Source organism: Falco rusticolus, chromosome 7 (genome assembly GCF_015220075.1).
Source record: "Falco rusticolus isolate bFalRus1 chromosome 7, bFalRus1.pri, whole genome shotgun sequence".
NCBI classification, from domain to species: Eukaryota; Metazoa; Chordata; class Aves; order Falconiformes; family Falconidae; genus Falco; species Falco rusticolus.
The window spans coordinates 2,090,620-2,113,818 of record NC_051193.1 but is presented as its reverse complement, the minus strand read 5'-3'; the positions used below and the strand labels follow the sequence as shown (position 1 = coordinate 2,113,818).

Here is a 23,199-nt window from a genome sequence, read left to right as displayed (position 1 = left end):
GCAGGCTGCGCGTGTCACGCTTCGGCAGAGGCCAGCCCCGGGGAGCACAGCACGCCACGCCACGCCACCCCCTCCGTGCCCCGCTCCGTGCCACCAGCCTGGCTCTCCACACCCCCCCGGGAGCAGTTCCTTCTCACCAGCGTAAGTTGTGCCGTTAATCTCCACAGACATGTTAATACTCCCAATGCCGTTAGGTGACAAATTCAGTGCCGCCGCCGCCGCTGCCGAGTCTGGTTTATCTTCTTTTCAAGAAAGAAGAGATGCAGAGTTAGAGAGTAACTATCCCGTTCCCTGCACTACCCAGAGATGATCAAAGGTGGACACAGTCCTCCTCCTGTCCCCTCTATGGTGAGGAAATCCCTCACAACATTCACTTCCAGTCCTATTATGTCTACAAAGGTGTTTGAGCGCTTCGGTGTGATCCGAGGGTCGGCTGTGAGCCCAGTGGCACTTCCACATCTCCCCGACTCGCACACTGGAGGGCCCAGTTAACGTCCCCTCCACACACGACACAAGAGCACATTTAAATGGGCTGGACTGTGGCCGTGCTGGCAGCAGACTGGGAGCACAGGGACATGCCCCTACTCCTTCACTGAGGGGTGGCAGCTTCCCGGGGAGCTGCTGCGACTCCCTGGGCACGGCTCAGGCTGCAGCAGCTCCAGCGGCCACTGGAGGGAGGGGACCACCCGCAGGGCCAGGGGCTCAACCCAGCAGCACAACACTTGGCTGCCCCTCCAGCCTGGGAAATGTGTTTTTCCAGTGTCCTCAGCCCGGGGAGCCCTTTCTAAGCCCTGATGGGCCGCTCTGGAAGTGTCCGTGGGGTTCAATTTGCACTGATGTCTCAGGGGAGCCGGTTGTCCCATTCTCCTGGATGTTTCTGAACCTCCAACCGAAGCAACTGGTGGCCGTGGCCCTGGCTCGCAGGACTGCATCTGCACAGTTTGCACAGCCGTACCGTGGTTGCCGGCCCACCCGATGTTGGTTTTGGGGCACTGGGCTATTAAAACAGAGAGAGATTACGCAGACAGTCTGCTCGGGCTCTGGCACTGCATGCAAAATGCGTGGCTTTAGCAGACTTGGAAGGAGCTAGGACAGCAAGTTCACCGTCCCTGTAAGGAACACTAAGGACATTGTCAACATCTAACCTACACATTGCTATCAAGCTATGATAAGCTCGTGCAGTGCTTTTCAAAAGTGCCTCTCAAAAGACTTTACAAAGCTCAATATTATTTTTATTTTGCAATTGGGAAAATTAGCAAGTCTGTCCTGTCTTTTGTGCCCTAACAAAGGTGGGAGTAGTATCACTGAGTCCTTGGGGCTCAGCCCTCAGCCTGTCACTCTTGGTAGAGACTAAAATTATCCCTAGCATTTTGATTTCGGAAGTTCAGGGTGGAGAGAAAAAAAACCAAACTAAATTGAGATGAGAGTGATAAACATTACTCGATAAAATTTGTATTCCCTTTCACTCACTGGTTTTGTTTTTATGTAAAGGTGAAATGTAGGTGGACGCATCGCTGTCAGGAACTGTGATGGGAAGTCCCAGTGCCGTTTAACCCCGCAGCCAGCTGCTGCTGCTTCGGAGGGGAACCTGCTCTGACCCTCTGCCATGTACGTTTCTGGCAAAGCGTCTCAATAAAGCATTTACCAGCACTGCTAGCAAGGGCCTCGAGAACAACTCTTCCCTTTCTTCCAAGGGGTGCCAAACTTGCCTGGCCTTGCACCTACATCCAACTGCACAATTAATAGGGGGTCTGAGCCCTTTAATTTTAATGGATCAAAAGGTTTGGAGGAAGCAGCTGTTGGGACTGAAATTTTCTGAGGCTTTGCTGTCCAGTGAAGTGCAGCCCCGGGGACAGGTAAGGGAGCCACGGCACTTAATCAGCTTTTGAAGCCACTATATAACAGTATTGATTCTGACAATGTGACCTTTACAGGGCGACTCCCCTTTTACAAAGCATTTCAGGAGTGCATTTCCCAGGCCATGAATGCTGCTTATATGTGACCTTCTAACCCAGCCTTGCCAGGAGTTCTTTGCCTGGAGGCTGTGCGTAGGGTTGCAGCAGATGTTGGTAGAAATCACCTGACTTGCTAAAAGCCGTGGGCTGTGCAGGGGCCCCTGCAGATACACAGGTCTTTGTGGCCTCCACATCACACCTGACAAAGGATTCCTAAAAGCTGGGCATCTCTCCCCCACCTCCTGCAGTCTGCTATCCGTACAGAAAAAGCCGTTACCGACACGATCAATTGAAAGGGTTTGTGAGCAAGAAAGGACAGAAAATCATTCCCTGCAGCACAACGCTGGCAGGAGGCTCAGATGAGAGCAAGACAGGGGAAAGCTGAGCGTCTGGCACAGGACAGGCTTCCCTTCCAAAAGCCATCTCACTGACAGCAGAATCGAAGGGCTGCCTTTGGCGAGGCTAAAGCACGCTCTCGGATCTGATGTACACCAGGTATTAAACACGAAGGGGTCAGCTACATGAACCAAAGCAGTTTCAGCCAGCCCATGTGCTTCCCATAAAGGAAGGAACACACTCACAGCACGTAACAGAGCACTGCTGCAAGGACAACCGAGCTAGTCATCAACTGAAACCGGTAATTCCCCACAGTGCAAGTTCTGCGAGCTTGAGTCCTGAAGCAATCTCACCGCGATCAACGCAGGAGGTCCTAAGCCCAGAGTAAGGGTCTTGTTGTAGGGGTCAAGTGGGTTTTATCAGCTTAGATGCAGAGCTTTCTGAACACAGCTAGGATTCTTCCGAATCCAGGCTGGATTCAGGTGATGCTGGATTATGCATCAACAAGAATAAAACCAGCAGCAGTAAGTAAAACCTAACAAAATATTGCTACAGTTTAGCTTTGCAGTTACTGTGCTCCATTTTAACAGCTGCTTGACAGCGACCTCTGCCTGGTACCCAGAGAGATAATCGAGCCCGTGTGTGAAGAGGTGTCTGACATCCTAGACTGGGAGCAATTCCCTCCCTGCTGCAGTCTGCAACGACCTTTTGTGTATCCAGAGGTGCTGCTTACCCTTGCCATTGATTTTGATCTTCATGGGGATCTGCCGCGCCATGCTGAACAGGTTGCGCTGAAGAGCCTGCTGGACAAGCCGCTGCTCCTCCTCCGTCATCCGCGAGACCTTCTTCTCTGGAGGCTCTCCCGACTCCAGCCTCTCCCTCAGCTGCTCCAGGGTGGCTGTTCTTGCTGCCACAGTTGCCTGCTGGCTAGCCAAGGTCACTGGCACAGCAATACGATTTGGCATAGACACAGTCAAGGGCACACCGTCACCTAGAAAAGGTAAGAGCCACTTAGTCCCTCCCACAGCCCTTCCTAGAGCGAGCACGCAAACGTGGAAACCGCCGGCCGCCCTCTTTGCTGCAAGTACAAGTAGCTGCTGACCTTTTCTGACAGCTGCTGCTGGAGACACCCGAGGATTGCTGGTCCCACTGCCTGGCGCGACACCGATGATGGGGAAGCGGATCTTTGGGGGAGACAGGAGGGAAGGAGGCCCTGTGGTGGTGGGCGAGTAGCTGAACAAAGAGGAGCTGTAGCTGGGCCGCCTGCCTTCCCGCCTGTTGCCATCAATTGCAGCCTGAAGCTCAGCAGGGGAACTGAGGGATTTCTTCTCGCATTCGTAGGCATATAGGTACTTCATGTACCTGGGAGAGAGGCGAGCACAGGGAAACTCAAGTAGGTTTCTCAGTAGAACATGAAATTATAGGCTACAGCAACAAGCACCATATTCAGGAAGTCCTTCCGACTGAAGTCTTCTGCAGATCTGGAGGCTTTGCATATCATGACAGCAGCTACGCTTGGTTGGATGAGCACTGAGCGGTTTGGGTGTGAAGCACAGCTCTCAAACTTTGAGTTTACTCAGTGTTTATAGGGAAGCACATAGTTACATACTACTACACCCACAATGGCAGAAAAAACCCATGCAGAATTCCTCTGCAACTGAGATACCACCTAAAATTGTAAGAATTCAGATCTTGGACTGTAACACTCAACACAAGGAAGGAAGTTTGAAGGATTACCCTTGTCCAAGTCATTTCTGTTGGGCAGCACCAAACCTTACCACTTCTGCGGAATTCTGGCACACACATTTACAGGAGACAGCCTGTTTGTACTGAAGGCTGTAGGAATGGCAAGGAGCTTCCCTCTCTGGGTCCCAGGGGCTCTTACAACTTCCAAGAAAACAGAGTCTGTACAAGAGCTGGGTATGGATTCCCAGAGCCCAGCCTTCCGTGCTCGAGTCACTGAAGCACAGCTTTGCGGTTTACTTTCACCATTCTTTTTCCTCTGCTTACTCTACTTCTTTATTGCTCGCATTAATTGCTCATGTTAATCAATTAATTGCTCAAATTAATCAATGTGAGGTACTGCAGGTCAGAAAAGCAATCCTCACAGTAAGCAGGTGCTAAATGCAAGTTTCCACAACTTAGTAGTGATTACAGACATGAAATGATCAAGTTCATACTTGATGCCTAAAAATCAGGAGGCCTCCCTCCCCCCTCGCTGTGCCAAGCGCTCTCCAGAGACAGAGCAAGACCCTCCTTGCCCCGAGGAGTTTAAGCTCTGAAGAGGTGAGAAAGGCACAGGATAGAGGGAGGTGCAGAGCACAGGGAACAAGGCGATAGCATATTAGTGCTGGGGTTGTAGGGATGCAAGGGGAATCACGGCTAAAATAAAAATGAGAGCAGAAGGAAGAAAGGAAAAGTTAAAACTGCAAGCCTAGGGCGAGAGGGACAAATAAAGCTCCTCCCTGGGCACAGAGCAGAATTTAGTCTTTCAATTTTTCCACCCCAGTCCCTGCTTCACACTCCCCAGTCCCCGCTTCGTGTTCCCATCCACGCTGTCAGACCTTCTGGACTTACTGGGTTCGAAGCGTGAACGCAGCACTGGTGATGGAGGTGGGCAGATTAAGGCCTTTGGTGATCTCTCGCCAGATCTTCTTGTTGATGATTTCCACCAGCCCTCCTTTCTCAGTTACCAGCTTGTAGAGCATATAGAGATCCAGGATCTGCTTTGCCATGATGGGTATCCGATTGATGGGAGTTCCTGGAGGGAAACAGCAGGGAAGGAAACATGGAGTCAGAAAGAAAATGAGGCCAAGAAAACCGGCAGGTCGGGGCTATCGATCTTCTTTCTAATAGGAAATTCAGGCAACTGTATTTGTAGCCTGACTTGAGACCTCTCGATGGGTGAGTAAATGAGCCAGAGAAGTGTAGCTACATGGCACGTCCTTTCCATGAAAAATCCTTTCCTGTAGGCAAAAGCAATTATCAGACAAATAATAACCTGCAGCTAGCAGCAACTTCTAAAATAGAAAGAGGGGAAGTAGGGACTATTCAGTCCTAGGGGTGAGGGAGCAGCACAGAGGAATCATTTTTTATGGGCTCCCAGGGCAATCTCAGATAAAAATCTGTATTGCTTGTGCTCAGGAAGGGGCTGAGCAGCCAGGCAACTGAAGCTACTTATACATGGGGATTTGTCTCCCTCAACTCCCCAGGATTTGCTATCCTGTATTGCTTGGGAACAGTGACAAAGGGGTCCACGACACCTGAGAGCACCTCGTTCCCCCACGTACATGCACCTCTATCCTCCCTCACAAGCACGTGCATGTTTTGCTGCGGCTACTGCTCTCACAAAGCATTTTCACCCTCCCACCCCTTCCTGAACATGCTCCCAAATGACACACCACTGAGGCCACACGTGTACCTTGGTAGCAACTGCAACCCAGCTGCTGGAGCCGTAACTTGTTACGAGAAAGCTAGAGCAATCGTGGGGATGGTGGAGATGAACAAACGAGCAGTGTGACGAAGCAACAGTGTGCCTGACTTCAGACATGGCAACACCAGGCATCCTCATGGTGGCTGGGAGAAGCACCAGGTACCCCCAAGCACTTTCTGGAGCCCAAAACAAGGTCCTACTCTATCCTCGATCCTTGAGAGGACAGACAGGGAAACAGCTCTACCCCTCCTGTTCAGTTCTGTCATCTTCTGGGTTAACAGAAGTAAGAAACATCTGATTTTTAACCCGATAGTGCCCTTTTAGCAGCACCTTAAAGTGATAAAGCGTGCAGGGTTTGAAAAGGTCAAACTAATGAGATTTAGGCAAGGAGAGGAAGAGGAGAAAAAACCTGCTGATATAGCAAACCTTTTATTTTGCATAGGAAATACTGTCCTGGATCAAAGAGCCATCCATCTGAGGTCAGTATCCTGTCTACCACAATGGTCAGCACCAGCCTTTACAGGAAAGCCTGCGAAGCGCTGTAATGGACAATTATGGAATACCCAACCCACAGGGGAGACTTCTGCCACTGCTCATCAGCCAGCGATTCGGTTAATGCCCCGAAGCAGAGCAGTTTATGGCCCTTATAAATGGGTTTTATTCTGTTTAGTGAAAAGGAGTTCAGCTCAGCTCTGCAGATGTCCTCATTATACATGTAAGTGTAATTTTTTTTTTCTTCCTTTCTTTTTGAAGCCTGTTATGCATTAGCTCATGGTACCAATTCCCACAGGTTAATGAGATGTTGGATAGAAAAAGAAAACTTTTGCAGCTTTAAAAGGGCTGCCCTTCAGTTTCACCAAGTTACTAACTCTTAAACTGTAAGAAAACAAAGAGCAACCTGATCAGGCTTGGTCCACATGCTCCGTCATTTCGTATCTATAATATATCCTCTTTTCCTTGCCTTGTCTAAACAACCCCTTCCCTGTCCCCAGCAGAAAAGTCCACAAAGCAGTAATTTCACAAACTGCATCAGATCCTCTTCCTGCATTTCAGAGACGATGGTTCCCTCAGGGAGCAGAGATAGAGATGTTTCCAAACTGTTTAAATGTGCTGCAGCTCCTTGCATCCATCCATCCCAGCCGGCTGCCCCAAGCCAGGAGCCAGCCCCTCCCAAAGGCCAGCCTGTGTAAATGCAATCCTCAGTTTGCTTCGGTTTTTCCTCAGCCACCATTTTGTCTCAGTGTGTTATTGCAAAGATTAAGAGCACACCAACAGCGTCATTTCAGACACACAGAGGGCTGGGAGCGATCATGTTACCAGCCTTAAGTTATCATTCATCAGCTGAGCCACAGTAACCAGTCACACCCAGCCCGCTCCCAATGAAGAGCAGGGAAATATTTATGTTGGAGGTCTCTAGGAAGAGCCAGGGGTGGTTTCTTTCCACCCCAAAATGCCCCTTCATTAACAGTTCAGCATTTCTGCCCCAGCAGCAAGGAGAGCCAGGGTGTCCCAAGTGGCATCACACTGCCAGCAAAGCCTTTGCTCCCCGGGGGCAGCATCAAGACCCTCTCCCCTCCTCCTCCAGCAACCCCGCACTGCTCCAAGCTACCCGCTTCTCCCCAATCCAATTTAGGGAATAGCATTAACTTGTCCAGAAGGGACTTTCATCCAGCTCTCCTTGGACAGTGCCCAGATGGAGAGTGAAAGGGAAGGGTCACGGATAAGGCTCCTCAGGCAAACAAGCCACTAACACAGAGCGTAAGGAAATAGCTGCTTTTTAACATATTGCATTTTTCCTCAACAGTTTCATTCTTCTTGAGATTATCCCATCGTAGCAGCTGAAAAGGGACAAAAGCGTATTTATCCAAATGCTCCCGTGCAAGGGACAAACATTATCTACACAGTGGGAAATAAAGGCTTAAATATATTTCCAGAGAGCCTGCTCACGGCTGGAGTAGAAACAGCACTCGGGTCTGACCTCCCCACCTCAAGTTACTACCCCTCTGACACCTTCCCTTCCTGAAGTTTGCTTTTAAACAAGACCCACAGACCAAAGTGCCCTGAAATTTAATTAGTAGCTTTATAAATTAAGCTAAGACCTACAGCTTTTTTTTTTCCCCTCTCTCCTCCCTACAAAATTTCTTCATGCCAGCTGAGAAACTTTACAGCAGGGACAAAACTACTTCCATCCTTCTACCACTTGAGCATGGGGCTGCAATCGCTTCCCTCTCATGCTCTCTCATAGCACCACTCCAAGTAATGTCTCCCAGAGTGAGCAAAGAGCCATTTGGGTTTTAGACCTGGTAAATTAACTGTACTTTTCTGAGCAAGCCAGGGCACTGCATGTTTCACAGGATCTGACTGTAAAAGAGCTGAGAAGCATGGAAAAGCTGCTGTGGGAGCCCCCTCCTCCCCCAGCCCCTCACCGAGGAAAGGCAAGGCGATAAAGTCTTTATTGGAAACCCCCAGCGCTCAAACAGGAAAGGCTGAAAAACGAGTATCATGGGACGATTGGATGCTGAAGCCGAGCGGATCCTTTCACAGGCGGCTGCAAGGCTTGTCAGGGGCCATGATGGATTACTGTCATCTGGCAGCATCAGGATTAATGATCCGGAGGTCAGAGGGGAGAATTCCAGAGGGAAAGGTCAGCAGCCGGGGGCACAGCATAAGACTTGTTGCCTTTTGATGGCGAACTCATTTTACTGTACTTTCAAGCCTCTCTATTCTGCCGGCTCTCAGAAATGCTGTACATACCGTGCTTGCAAAGAGCCAGCAGCCTTGCCTGACTCGAGAAGAGGATAAGGAAGATGACTGCCTGCTCTCCTAGTTTTCTTCGTAAGCAACTTCTCTTCCTTTTAGTATAACCCCAGCTATGTAAGTACAGGCCATTCCTTCAAGAATCACCCAAAACTGGGACACACAGGCAGTCTTGTTTCTACTGGAAAAGGGGTGATGCGTAGCTGATGAGCATGGGAGACCTCAGAAAGACAAACTCCAGGGCAGGCAAACTCTGGAAGGAGAAAGAGGAATCATCCCACAGCCCAAGGGCTCCTGGTCTTCTGCAGGGAAAGCAAGCTGTAACTACAATCCAGATTTCTGGAATAGAGTTTCCCTGGAGGAAGCCTGCCTAGCTATAAACATCTCTGTCCTTCAAGGGAAATAGGCAGCCCCCTCTGCCAAGCTGTTTCCCCCTGTTCAAAAGCCTCTTCTGTTCCAGGCAGACGCAACAGAAGCCTAAAGGGCTTATATGGATAGACTTGAATGTCCCCAATGTCCCCTGTACCGGCGAGGCAGAAGGGGCAACTGTTTAATTTTCATCCTTCAAGAGCCATTTAAGAAGGGACTGAGGAAGCTGTAAACCCCAGACCATCTCTGAATGACTGATTTTACATCTATTGGCCATGAACCAGTATCTGGAGAGGGGGCACTGCCTGAGCCATCGGCACCCGCAGGCTCTGCTCCCCTGCACAACAGCCGCCCGCTCAGTGCTGGGGCTCAGCCTTTCCCCTTCTCCTAAGGGAACTAAGCTTTGGACCAACATCTTCCTCACTATCCACCCAAGCATGCTGCCCAACTTCCCCCCCCCCGTTCTTCAACCTGAAGCCCGGCTAAGACAGATCTAAGACTAAAGATGCAGACCGATGTTAAACAAGGAAAACTGCCCCTAAGACTGTTCATAACCAAATTATAGAAAATAAGCATCCCCTCATTTTGGAGGGATTTGCAAGCCTTCCACGATGGAGATCCCCTGCCAAGGGCCACTCTCTCCTCTCCTCCTGCTGAGCCATGCCCACTGCAGGGAGTTCCCCACCATCAAGCAGTCTAAGCCATGACTTGTCCTGCTTGCAAGAGACAAAGAGCAGTTAATTATACCCAGCCTGGAGCACTACTTTTTGCAATCACCTCCCTTTTTTTTTTTTTCTTCCTAGCCAATTTACTTTTAGAAGTGTCCATTTCTTAGTAAGGAACAAAGGAGGTGAGAATCCCGAACATTATTCCACAGAGCAACATTCAGAGCGCAACAAAGTACACTCTGGAGTGAAAAATAGGCACTGTGTGTGTGTGTGTGCATTTTTAATCCACTATCTGTACAGGTAAGAGCTGCTCTTTCCACCTTCCACTCTAAATATGTTCAGAAGAGAAACAGTATCAGACAGCCAAAAGGAACAGGTTTTCCCCAGGAGACCGGGGAAGTCCATAGTGATTCAAAAGAATTTTGAACCAAATCTTGAAGAGGTCTTCGTGTTTATTTGAAGGGAAACTGAGTAATTACTTGGTATGAACAACCTCCTCATCTCCCAGGCTAAACAGAGGAAAATTCAGTTCAACAGCAAGTCAGCAGTGCAGAACACGAGCAAATCAACTTGAACTCTGCACTGCCCCAGTTCCTCTTGCAAGGACAAACCCTGGCTGGCTTCACACAAAGCTGCTCGTTCAGCCACCCCAGCTCCTTTGCATGAGTTTTGTGTGTTGATTTGGTTTGAGTCTGTCCCAAGCACTCAATGTTAAAATAAAAAGCTAAGGGATACAGAAAGGAAACCACCTCTCCCCTCTTCCTCCCTGTTCATGCCACAGCTGATCTAATCTCTCCCCACGCATGGCATTTCCACAGCAGGCAATCTCACCTCCCAACAGGAATGTCACCACCTGATCTGTGAGCCTGCAGACCATTAGACAACTCCTATCAAAGCAGGAGCCAGGATAGAGGGTAATTAATCATGCTCTATTTGACAGGAGGCCCACTTCTTATCTGCGCCCCTTGAAACACCATCAGTTTCTGCTTCCCTCCCCAGTAAGCGAGGCTGACAGCAGCCCCTTATCAGATTTCGGCTGCTGAACCAGCAGCAGCCTAACTGGCATCCCCTGCCCCCTTGTATTAGCCATGGCACCGGCCACGGTAACCCTCCTGCACACCCCTGTAACAGAGGTCCCACGGAGGTTTGCTCTCCTGCACCCAGCTCCAACTGTCTGGCTGCTACTGACACAGCTGGGTCTAATATATTTGCTATTACAAATTTCTTCACCAGATGGTGAACTGCCACACAACTGGTGGTGGGTTTCCATACATGTGACCTCTGAACTAAATGGGCAAACTCTTCTTCTTCAGGCAAAGAGAGGCAGAAATACTGACTGCAATGCTGATAAAGGAGGGCAGCTGGGGAAAATAAAGGTAGGTCAGGCAGGCTGAACCAAGTCAAAAATTAAAGCATCTTCATGTCAAATGGTTCCACCTTCTTCCATCCACTTGGATATCTACAGGGTCATCTCTTCAGTGCTGAGCCACCTCCACTGCTTGACTGCAGCAGTTCATTCCTCATTTGAAAAACATGCTGCTAAAATTTAGAGGGGGGGAAAGGCCAAGAACACCCATAGCAAGGAGGAAGTACCAATACAAGCAAAAGCTTGAGAAGACCAGGATTTGAGGTGAAAACATGCAGGCTTTGAGACACTGGAGAAACACATGACCATCTAACATCTCAGTCTTCAGGGGGAGCAAGGAAAACCCCCTCTGACTCCATCACTCAATTCTGTATACCCAGGAAGGGGCACCTGGGATCCAGAGATCCTCAGCTGGCAATCACTAGAGCAGAGTAGTATCAGCTGAATAAGCTACAGAAAGGTTCCTGCAAAGCAACAACAGCCAATCATTTCAAATTAACTTCTTCTGTACCCTGTCAAGTGCCAACTTGGTTCATACAGAACATTTAAGCTGCTCAAGCATTCCTCATGTTGGCTAAGTTTAAAACAAATCTCCTGTAAGCCAGAACCAAGTCAACTTGCAGTACTATTTTTCCATTAATTACAACTGCAGCTTCCAAATATGATTTTTCTTTGAAGCTAAAGCAACATTCACTCTAAAGCACTATTTTTCAGCTGCTTAAAACTAAGGGATATTAGTTATTTGAATTGCACTGGGTATTTTCCCAGAAAAATTTTTTAAAAAATCTTTCCAAAAGGTAACTTCCAGGCTTTTTCCAAATTAGAGAAAAAAGTTCTCATGTCTCTATGCCGCAATGAATGTCTTGTGTATGAAAAACAAAGGGGAGCAAGTCTGGGTTTCATGGGAAGGACCTGCTGACAGCTACTTGTAAGTTATTGCAGTTTGCAAACTGGCCCAGGTAAACTCCCCCAAAATATCAACTTAAGTGCCTGGTGGAGACTTTAGTCACCTGGGACCCAAGGCTGGTGGAGCAAGACATTCCCTGCAAGAGTTTTGTGGATGCTACAGAGAACCCTACCTCAGGTACAGGACTCTGCATCCCCAGAAGAGCCAGATTCAAGCTGTTCAGGGATCCCAAGCACCTTGCTTTGCACCTGTTTTTACCCTAGCATCACTTAGAAGTGTTTAAGTACACTGAGTAGTGCGTTCTGTTCCATGTTCTGAAAAGCTTAAACCATTTAAAGCATACAGAGGAATGTAAACCAGAATGCCAGCTCCCCCCACAACTTCAGGAAAAGTCATTCTTTCCATTCTAACAATATAAAAATAAAAAGCTAAAATATTTCACTGGTCCCCACTGCTTACCATTTGCACAAGACACTAGCCATCATTTTTCCCGACTCTAAAGTCAGTATGGTTGGCCACAGAAGAGGTTCTTTAAAGGAGGTACAGGAGGCAGAGAAGTCGCTGTGCACAAATCCAATAGTCTAACGGGGAAGAGGACTTTTCCTGGTTGGTTTGGTCCATTCCAGAGGAGATATCTGCAGTGCCTCGAGTGAGAATTTTTCCACTGCAGAATACAATCTACTATTTAGGGAAACATTTGTTGTGGCTCAGCATTAAGCAGGTAGCATGAACACAGGATGCTGAGAATTTATGTCTATTGATGTCTCAGAACTACACTGCTTAATTCAGGCACAAAAATATCTCCAGAGGATCAAAAGAAGAAACCTGCAAAACAATCAGTAGAAGAATGAAGCGTACTCCCTGAACAAACATTTCATAAACACCACTTGGCCTATAGATAAAAGAATCCATCAGTAAACGCTTTTGTCAATGCCCTGGATTTGTTGTATTTCCACATCTAAAATGTGCAGACAGAGCATACAACAGCAGGAAAACATTAAAACCACACGGTCAGACTTACAAAGCCCCTTCTATGTATATACACATAAAAAAACAGAATGGTCAAGCCATCTGGGAAAACCAAGGTCACACAGAAACCTTGAACAAAATTAGTAGAGCTGTACAATTGGAGACATTTTATGAGGTCTTCACAAAGGCAGTACTTAAAATGAACAAAACAGCTTCCCTTGAAAGGGAGCCTTTCCTAATACACCATAGCACACAGTTAGATCTCTTCCTCATCAAACCTTTTCTCGAGAGGAATGTCTTGCACGAACACAACTGATCCTTCCAGGGGATGAAACAGTCCCACTACTCCAACTCTCTCCTGACCAGCACTAGTGGAATACAATCAGCTCCATTATCAGTGGCTGCCTCAGCAGCTGTAACAGTCACACCACTGACAGTCCTTCACTATCTGGAGACAAAAAGCTGTCTAGCTACACTACCTAGTACATGCTACAGGGCTAACAGCTACATTTTTCTGCTACTCATCATCATACCTATGTCTTCTATCACACACAAAAAAGATGGAGACAAAATTTACCACCAGGGTATGTTCACAGAGTGAGAAAGACCCGAAAATTGGAAGATGTCATCACCTCTAACACTGAGCCAGACCCGAGTAAATGAACTTGCCTAGCTGGCTACATACTTTGCTGTAAGAAAATTATTTTCAGTAATACAAAAGATGGGGGAACACAAGATTACCCTGATTTACTGTGATGGATGCAGCTTTAGCCTGGGCACTTAGAAAACTGCTCCTGCCTCAAGTGTTCTCCGCAGCAGGCAGAACAAATCCAGCCTCTGTGCCTGCAATGCAACCCTCTCCACAGTGCACTAGCAGAGAAGTCTCAGCCCGTGCCCTTAAAAATGCCCTGAACCACAAGCCTGCCCACAGAGCAGCTCCTCACGCTGCAGGAGGTTAAGAGCTTCTGGGAAACCAGACCCCAAGGCTCAACTTGTCACAAGACACCAGCTCAGCAACGGAGACAGAGGGAAGCCACCACTGAAGCTGCTTATCCCTGCTCAGCCTGAGGAAAGACAACCTTCGGTTTGAGACTGCAGAAGAGCTGAAAAAAACCAGGAAAGGTGGAAAGGGCAATACAGCAAGCTAGCATCGTCCCTGCTGAGCCGCGCCAGGTTGGTCCTGCCGTAGGCCTGGCTCGAAGCTAGCCCCACACGGTAATTTGCTCTCTTCGGCTGGTCTCCCCTCCTCTCCCCATCTGCCCCTTCAATCACAGCCATGGTGGGACCCATTCACCTAAACACATACAAGGAATAAAACATCCAACAAAGGAAGAGTTACAGCTTTCCTCTCATCTCCCTCTTCCATCATTATTGCCACTGAAGGGCCATTTTATCACTTGCAGCTGTGGTCATTCAGCAACAACCTGCTGTGCTCAGAGGCAGATGAGACCTGAACATTTGATCTGCATTAAGCCTGTTTCATGGCTTTACATTTCTAGGTACATTCCTAACAGCAGCACCAACAACCAAATCTTTTCATCCCTCCAGCTACTCGGTAGCTCCTGTGAAATCTGTCATTTATCTTTCACTTCGAGCTTTTTTTGGTTTGGCATCAGTTTGCAATCTGTGCCACAAATCCATCAGTCCTAAACAAGGGCCAGCACTTCTCCTGGACAACAGCAAAATCCCCATCTTTACACCAGCAATGTTTATTAGCAGAGCTGCTTTCCATTCCCTTCAGACACGAGGTGCAAATTAACCAGCCCTTCACACATACTAGCTAAGAAACACAGCACTTTGCTCTCAGGTGCAATGAGCCCTCAGTTGTCCCCATCTTTGGGGGACTCTTTCAGAACAAGGCATCTGTTCAGCCTTGTATAGTTTAAGGTGCTCATTTGGCACATAAAACGAGGGGAGAAGAAATCAGAGCCTGAATGGTATCCTATGATATTTTTGTGGTAGAAGATTCCAGATTTTTGAGAATCCCAGAATAGGACACAGTGGGCAAGTCCATCTGCTCAGTAGAAAACCAAAGTCCTGCTGTAGACAGTGCTGGGAATAGCAGGAAAAGTGGACAGTCCAGCTTCTGGGAAACCATGCCAAGTCAAAAGATTTCCTCTGCAGTTAAGACACAGCAGCTCAGATGAACGACAGAAGCTGCCTCCTATAGCTCAATGTATGCTGTTCAGCTCTCCTATCAACCTGAAGCAGCTTAGCTCCCCAGAGTCATCCTGCCTATTACTTTGGGGGTCCCAAAATACAAAGCAAGCCCACAACTGCCTCACACCCTGCAACCTAGCCAGTCCCCCAGAGCAGTGCCAAACATTTCCAGCCCCTCTAGGAGTGTGCTGTCAGTTCCTGACATCTCACCCCTGTGGGCACTGGGTTCTTGTATTTCATTTTCAGCCTTCTAGCAAGCAAGAAAACAAGGGAGTCTCCAGAAAACAAATACACTTGGAAATGCCCAGATGATTAAAAGCTAAACTCCTACAGCAACCAGCTGGTAACCAGCTCAGCCCCTGCACTGGGAACATGTCAATTATAAATAATTAAAAGGTAACAGGAAGGAGACACTGAAGTATTAAGCAGATTTCTCCCTAGGTATCTGGAGGTTTCTATTGCTGCCAATCACACCCTTCAGATTATTGTCCTGTCTTGTCAGTCATCCCAGCCCTTACATTAACATGTGAGCTCAGGTTAACATTTGCAAGTAAACTAATTAAGCCCAGTTATGCCTCTGCACATGAAAGCCAAAAATACCAGCAAAACCCTGCTCCAATTTTTCACCACCTTGGAAGCATAACCTCAAACTGCTGGAGAGTAAAAATTCACACAGGTCAGCTGTCAGCTCTAGCCAAGCCAGGAAAAATGGACACAGACATGAAGAGCAACTGCAATAGCTGCATTTTGGACAGCCTTTCCTCTGCTGGTGATCTAGGCATCCAGAGGGGGATGCATCTGAAGATGCAGGGTTCAAAAGACAACAGGAAATAAGACTCCAGCTCAAACTCAGCAAACAGATAACTTTCAAGTAGATGAGACTGAGATGTTGCATCTTTATGTGTTATTAAACTCCTGGCACAATACTGGTGGTGACACTAACAAGACCCCCTTCAAATAAGCACAGCCTGGCTTTTTTGGTCTGGCACACTCAGAGAGCATTATGCCAAAAGGGAGCAAAGGGTCCCTTTTTATGTCTGCTCTTCACACCTTCCTTCAGCAGACTCTTCAGAAACAATGAAAAGGTCTATAAGCACAATTTAACACTTTTTGTCAGGAGCATTTTTGTTGAAGAGTCTGTCTAGCCTGGCATGCTTGGCAGGGTAAAGGAATAGTGCACCACAATGGATTTACTACAGATGTTCAGAAACATGTTTTATACAATACCACATACATGTACATTTTTGTTATGCATAGTTTGCAATAAGGGAACTGAACTTTGATAACTAGCAGACAGAAAGAGGCTTGTGACATCCCAGCTGAGCTACTTCACACATGCATCACCACTCCTGTAGCAAGGAAAGCTGCAAGCTGCTGACACCACAGGGAGGAATGTGAGAAACTGCACTTCCACACTCAGTTACACAAAATTACTAAAACTGAGAGCTGACACATTGTGAATTTACAGGGAAATGTGGCTTGGTGTCTATTTTCCCAGTCCCCAGATTGCACGCCACTACTCTACGCAGGCCGTGAAGGCATTCACACTCAGCTTCCACATACCATTGAAATCAAACATATGATGTGTGATCATGCCACCTGAAGGGGAGACCAGAGAATCCCCAGTGGTACTCAGCCTTGTTTCAAAAATCCTTGGGGAAGCAGGCTGCTTGGGCTCTTCAGCGCATGGACACCATCAATATTAGGTAGGAGGGTAAAGAAATAGCGTGAAGTTAAGTTACAGTGCAGAAGAGTTCTTTCATACTGCCCTCCCTATCTCCCAGGGCAAATGTTTCAAGTCTTACCACTGCTCTTCCACCTGATCTGCAAGTTCAAGGGCTGGATCTGTTCTTTCAAACTCAGGAGGGAAGAAGTCAAGCAGCAGCACCACCACTGTGCCCCATTTACCCTACTTCAAACAAGTGCTCACTCACCCCTCTTCTGCATAAAGATGAAGAGGTCATCCAGGAACTCTTTCCGTTCAGGGTCACTATCCAGTTCATAGAGCTGGGAGGAAAAAAACCCACAGAAATTAAGGCACAATCCACAATGAGACATAAAAAGTAATATTGGCTTCTTCCAATGGGTGACGTGGTGTTTGTACTGGAGGGGTGAAAGGCAGCTGCAGGCAAAGAGGCAAAACAAGGAAGGGTTCCTTGGTTTTTTGGTGACCAGGTTTGAGGACCCTCCTTAGAGTTTGCCTTGCTCAGCCCCTCTGTAACTCATGCGCGCAGAGCAGAGACTGGCACCCTGAAGGGAACAGGATTCAACCCTGTTAACAGCACTGGTTACAGAGCAGGTTTGAAAGCACCTAAAAGCAAAGGGGAGAGACACTATTAAGAAAAGCTGGAAAGAAAGACGAGACAACCAAAAGGAAGGTGACGGTGGTTTAGGGCAGATTAGTGGTCTGTACCTTTGAGGCACCATGGAGGTAAGCTCTGCAGCTTCTCCTAGCCTCATGATTCCCTCCTTCAGGGATTGTCACATAAGTGACAAACTCCAAGTCCCTTGAAGGAAGAGATGAAAGGACAGAGCTTTCCTGTAACTACTACTGCCTGGCAGTAAAGGCCCCTCTACAATAAGCCAAAAAGCCTTCAGTCAGGAACCATCCTGGAACCAATTTGCTGCAGAAATAGTTTTACCAAAAGGCTTAAAGCATTTAAAATGAAGTTCCATAGGCAGCTTATTCCAAAGGAGAGGCACTGTATGCTAGCGTTATCCACTGATTTTTCAGAAGGGACAGGCATGAGTGCCATCTTGCAGCTACCTCTTGAACAAGAAAAAAAATATCTAATTTTCACCCCTCAAGAATCCTGTGAGGCCACAAAGCAACAGGCTGAAAGGGCTGGTCAGTCTCTTGCTGAGATACAGGAGGATACAGAACAAGACAGAAGACAGTGCTATACATGAAGAATTCAATTCCTTCTCTTGTTTGCATTGAGGAAGAATCCTGCATTGCTCCAGGGAATTTTTTGCTGGTTGTAGCTACTGTTGTGGAGCAGCTCAATGGAAAAGCAAAGATTCACTGGGAAATATGTATTTCAGCCTCCCCATAGGTGCTGGTAGCTACTTGGTATTCATCTAGTCCAAAAGAAGAGGAGCTTTTTGGGCTCATTTCCTATGAAGCTCTGTGCTTTCTCACACACTGAGCTCTGGGAAGAAAACACCCCAGTGTATTTGCAGAGCAATTAGCTGCACCCTTTCAGAAAGGGCCAGCTTCGTTTAAAATGAATTCCTCTGGCTGATGTGACACACAGCTGCCACATTCAAATCCATGACCACAGTGCTAATCAGGTTCAAGAAACAAAATCCTCTTCTGCAAGCTGGAGAAAGTATGACTAAGATTTTAAATGTCAAAAGTCTGGTTATTAAGTCTTCGTTCAAACTATTCCAGTGACCAAAGGCAACAAAATAGGCCCAAACCAGCCCAACAAAGTCGCAGGTTTTTAGGCACAGGGTTGCAGGACAAAGCAGTTGTCTTACAAATTCACTATAGAGGAATAGTGAGGGCTCTGTAGTCACCCTCTGAGACAGATCCAGGGAAGAATTCCTCAAAGTCACCCCCTCCCCAAAATGCCAATGATCAGACTGACCTTGGCAAAGTCTCGTGAAATTTCTCTTCCTCTGCATCCATCGCCTTCATCGCTCCAGGTCACGTTGCCATTCTGGGGAGAGAAATAAAAGCGTGAAAGGATTGCCAGGGAAAGGTTTTGTGGACAATTCCTGAAAGCCTGCAAATGTGCAGTTTTGGGCACAAACACATGCAACATCAGCTGCTGCCTCAGATCAAGACGACTAGAAGGATGGGGGGAATCTGTGCGTTTGTCACAGAACACTTTCCTGGAATCTCTGACACTCAGCCCAAAACAGGAAGTGGCATTCCACCTTCCTGGGAACTACTGCAGGTAGGGGAAGTTTTCAGCTCTGAGACTTCTCCCACAGAAATGTATCTCAAAAAAGTTGTCTTGACACTAGGGAAAACCATTCTAGGGAAAAGACCTCAACATCTTCAACAGCCACCTTCCTACATCTGCTAAACTGAAGCACGCTAACTCCCCTGTAGCAGGTGCTTTCCTGTGACGAGCTCCAGCAGCTACATAGAGGTGCTGCTTTTGCTCTCCACATCCATCTTTTTACCAAGTGCACATCCGACAACCCCAGTGAAAGGTCCAGGTGTTACCCAGGCATCCTTCCTTTCTGTTCACCAGCGACACCAAACACTTGGAAACACCCTTCCGTCCTTCCCCTGGCTTGCCTAAAAACCAGCACCAGAGTATGCCAAAGAAAGGGAAATAATCCCACTGGAAAGCTGCTTGCCCACCCAGGACCCTTACTCCTGGAAGCTACTGGATGTGGATTTTCCCCACAGAAATGGAAAGCTCAGCTTTGCTGGATTAAGGTTCATTCTTCTTAGGCATTAAAAGGATTACTCTAGTTAGGCCTGTTCTACTTGGTAAGTCATCATCATGAAATGATCACCAGGGCTGGAAACCAGCAGGGACAGCCTCCAGCTGTATGGCAGGACCAGAAGGATGATCCTGAAATATGTTCAAGCATCTTTAAACCATAAAGTTCATAAAGCTCCAGCACAGCAAGTACTCCAGAGCCACTTGAGGAAAGAGCAGCCAAATCCATGCAGCAAGGTAGCTTTGACTACCCTGTTCTGATAAACACACAGCATCCTAATACAGATACGAAAGCACTGAAGATAGCAAGAGTTTTCAGCACACATCAAAAAAAGCATGCAAATTAGAGAGGTGGTCCAATATCTGAATTCTTGGAGTCATCTGGTTGTGACACATACATTGAATTAGACAGATGAATAGCTCTTGTCAAGGCTGGGCAAAGCTACATTGCCCCCTTTAAAAAACACTGGTGAGCTGCCCTAATGCCTGCTGATTTAGTTTGAGCCAGTAATTCCTGCTGGAAAGTCAATTATCCAGTGAGTCCCATCAACTGAAAGATATTTAATGGGGGATTATTGCCACTTCTGTTATGTCAGCTGTTTATTACAGCAGATCAATTCCCAGCCCTCTCTAGGAAGAGATCTGAAGACCAGTTTTGTTCACAGGAGGATTCAACTGGGTGTCCTTTGCTAGCAGAGATTAAAACCACAGTTTTTTTGCTAATTACGGTAACATCCAGCTGCTCCTAAACCCCACTGATTGTTAACTCAGATCAACAAACCTATGTGAACAGTCAGAATAAGAGACAGTCTTTTCAGAAGACGGCAGATATTTCCCATCCTCAACTTTATACACTCAGAGGCAAAATGATTTGTAGAGGGCTGAGCCACTTTCTTCCCAAGTTTGTATTTGGTTATAAATCCAGAGGGAAAAGCTGCTCGTGGTGTTAAACGTGCTTTCACAGGGAACTTTGGTCAGGCTGAGAGCTTATTCTGCTGCATTTGAGGACAGGGACAGGAAAGAGATGAGAGCTTAAAGGAGACAATTCTCTACTGCCAGTGGGTTTGAACTTTGTAAAATTTCCAGGAACAAAACTTTCCATGGGATTAAAGACAAGTTACTTGTTCTATTTGAAGAACAAGGGTAATTAGAAAAGAATGACAAGATTAAGGATTGATACAGAGAGTAAGCAGAATATATGCACGCCACTTCCCATACCTATATCCTGAGATGCTCAAGAGCACAGAAGTAATGCTCCTCCACACATCACTAGTGAAAAGGAGCTTAAAGCTAGCCGATGCCATCAGTGTTTTGCCATATGTCCAGAAAATTGGCAGAGATTGATATAACCTGGCATGACACGGAGTGATCCGAGGTGAGAGACAGTGGACAGTATTAGCATTTCCTCCTGCAATAGCTGGAAAGGTTTAAAGCCAGTTACCACTTCGTACATTAAGCTATCAGAAGAGATAAGGGGAGTGCTCCTCATCCACCTCAGGGCAAGCAGCAGCTGCAGTGGTGTAAATCAGCAAGGGTGCACCGAAACACCACATGGGCTGTGGAGACATGAGGACAGAGCACAGGTTTGTTTTGGGTAGCAGGGTTAGCAAAATCTCAGGCTAGCATGAAATGTCAGCTCAGCAGCCAGGGAATAAAGCCTTATTTATTCAGAGAGCCGAGTACGAGCACCGACAGGCACTTTCCCAGGCCTCAGCTTTGATCTTGAGGGACTATTCTGCTCACCAAAACCTTTGGGTCCACACCAAGGCTACGACCAAAGATACCAAACATTGGCAGTGGTCATAACAGTGACTCAAGCACAACGGGAACAGGTAAATTAGTAAAGAGCCCCATGAAGCTACTGAAGCAAGAGGTGCTCCATAATGCAGAATAAACTACATTTTGCACAGCAAGAGCGCTCAGCGGGAGCTTTGGTATCAAGCTTCCTTTCCATTCCTCCTAGGAAAACAAAGTTACCCTATGCTGAGAAGCCCTCCTCCATATGAACAGCAGGAACCTGAGAAATCAATATATCCTCACAAATCATTAAAAGACCTTTGTATAAGTCAGGCAATAGTGGCAGGAAGGAAAAAACACTGTTCAGAGAGGCAGGTCATCCTCTGGGGAGAGTCCTGCCTCTCCTTCTACCCGCCTGTATGGAGGGAATTTGCTGATGTTTGACAAACGGCCCTTGCATTATCGTGGGCAAGAATTTATCTGGTTTCTTGCAGAAAAAGGTGGCAGAAGTGGCACTGGCTGTGCCTGAGCCCCTGATGCAAAGCTTGAGTGGGAAGGCAGGTGTTGGGAAGGGCTGGCCACCTTCACGAGCTGCTGGCAGAGCCAGGGAGCCTTCCCTGCACTGCAGACACCATCAGAGCCCCCCCAGACCGCCCCCTCCCCAAGAGGCTGTGGGCCCGGCTTCAGAAGCAATTATATCTGGACCTATTTTAGGATTACTCCCTAACCACCTGGAATATCTTATTAGAGGGAAGCTCAGATGTCCAGAGCAATTTTGGTTTCCAATCCCACATTCAAAAGCCAGAGTTAACCCTGAGTTGCCAAGCAGACAGAAAAGGAGATGACAAACTTTCCTGCTTCATCCAGCCCATTCTTTTGCGGACAAAAACCTTACCAGCTGCCTCAACCCCTCCCTGCAGGACACCTACCTCTCAAATATTACCATCTCACATGTCTGTCCCAGAGATCAGAACTAAATCAAAACTCTGCTCAGTAAAAAAAAAGTATTAAGGCAAACAGAACAGCAGTAAATCATCTCTTCCTCCAGTTTTGCCTGCACAAATTACAGTTAGTGTGCAAACAGAGACAGTGATGAGAAACTGGAAATGCTCCTTTTCCAGGTCATTCCCTTCTCCCCCACCCAGTTCCATACAGCTGTTTGAGAGGGGCTCAGCTAAAGCCTGAGGAGGTTTTGCCAGAGTACAAAGTTGTATTAAGATGGCAAACTAACAGGAGAGAAGCCACTAAAGCTTTAATATGTAAAAGAAAAGAGAAAAAAACCTTCTGGCATGAAACTCAATCATTCTGCACCTCTGTACTGCAGACCTGCAGTTTTGACAGAGGGTTCAGGCCAGAAATCTGCTGAAATACCCGCTTAGGGACAAGGCTAAATGTTGCAGTGAAAAAGTGAGCCCCTCCCCTACCCCATGGGTTAACTGAAAGCACCGAGTCAATGAAAAGGTACAGGGGCAGCAATTTCAGGATTATCAGAGAATCCACAGAAATTCCTTTTGTGGGTAGAGTTAAGCCTTAGGAAGTGAAACAGATGCTATTATAAAGAAAACTGTTGTACTACAAAATGCTGATAAGATCAGGACTACTGCCCTGAGCTGCAAGTTCTCAAGCATGGAGAACCAAGTTATAATTACTGCATGCACAAGCTGCCTGGTAAAGCTCTGCTGAAATTGGAATAAACCCTTCCCAGTCTTACTAATAACAGAGCTCAATTCAATATCTACAAGCTTCAAAGACAGGTTTTGAAAACATTTTAGTGATTTCAGGAATGGCAGGGAGGATGGGGAAGGAAAGAAAAAGAATGGACTGAAGTTAACAGATTAATTACCTTTTTTATTAAGTTTCTTTTATGTGCTCCCACGACCTAGTGACTGCAGCACTAACAATTCTTTGCAAAACAGGAATACGCTTCCTTATCCTTAAGGAAAAGTTGGACTCTTTGTGAATGACTCCTATTCACAAATACTCAGAGGAATTAACTAAAACGTAAGTGACAAGAAGATTTGTTCAGTGCTATATGGCTGTGGGAAGAGAAATTCTCACTGCCACATGAGAGTCTCAGATTTACCCTGAAGTGAGAAAAACAGAAGTGTAAGAATACAACACATTCGAGCTCTTTCC

The 23,199-nt window shown here is 47.1% G+C and overlaps 1 protein-coding gene across 4 annotated transcripts in view; it reads right to left on the bottom strand.

Moving 5' to 3' along the window:
* Positions 1-23,199, bottom strand: part of ARID3B (AT-rich interaction domain 3B) — a 36,755-nt gene that overhangs the window by 5,273 nt on the left and 8,283 nt on the right. For 3 of the 4 annotated variants that reach the window (XM_037395722.1, XM_037395721.1, XM_037395720.1), the window contains exons 3-8: positions 18,514-18,585; positions 16,855-16,927; positions 4,869-5,052; positions 3,394-3,653; positions 3,025-3,282; positions 138-242 (exon numbers count right to left, since the gene is read on the bottom strand). In XM_037395722.1, the coding sequence (XP_037251619.1) occupies positions 138-242; positions 3,025-3,282; positions 3,394-3,653; positions 4,869-5,052; positions 16,855-16,927; positions 18,514-18,585 (952 nt within the window). The remainder of the gene's footprint in view (positions 1-137; positions 243-3,024; positions 3,283-3,393; positions 3,654-4,868; positions 5,053-16,854; positions 16,928-18,513; positions 18,586-23,199) is intronic. The other variant, XM_037395723.1, reaches the window with a different exon arrangement.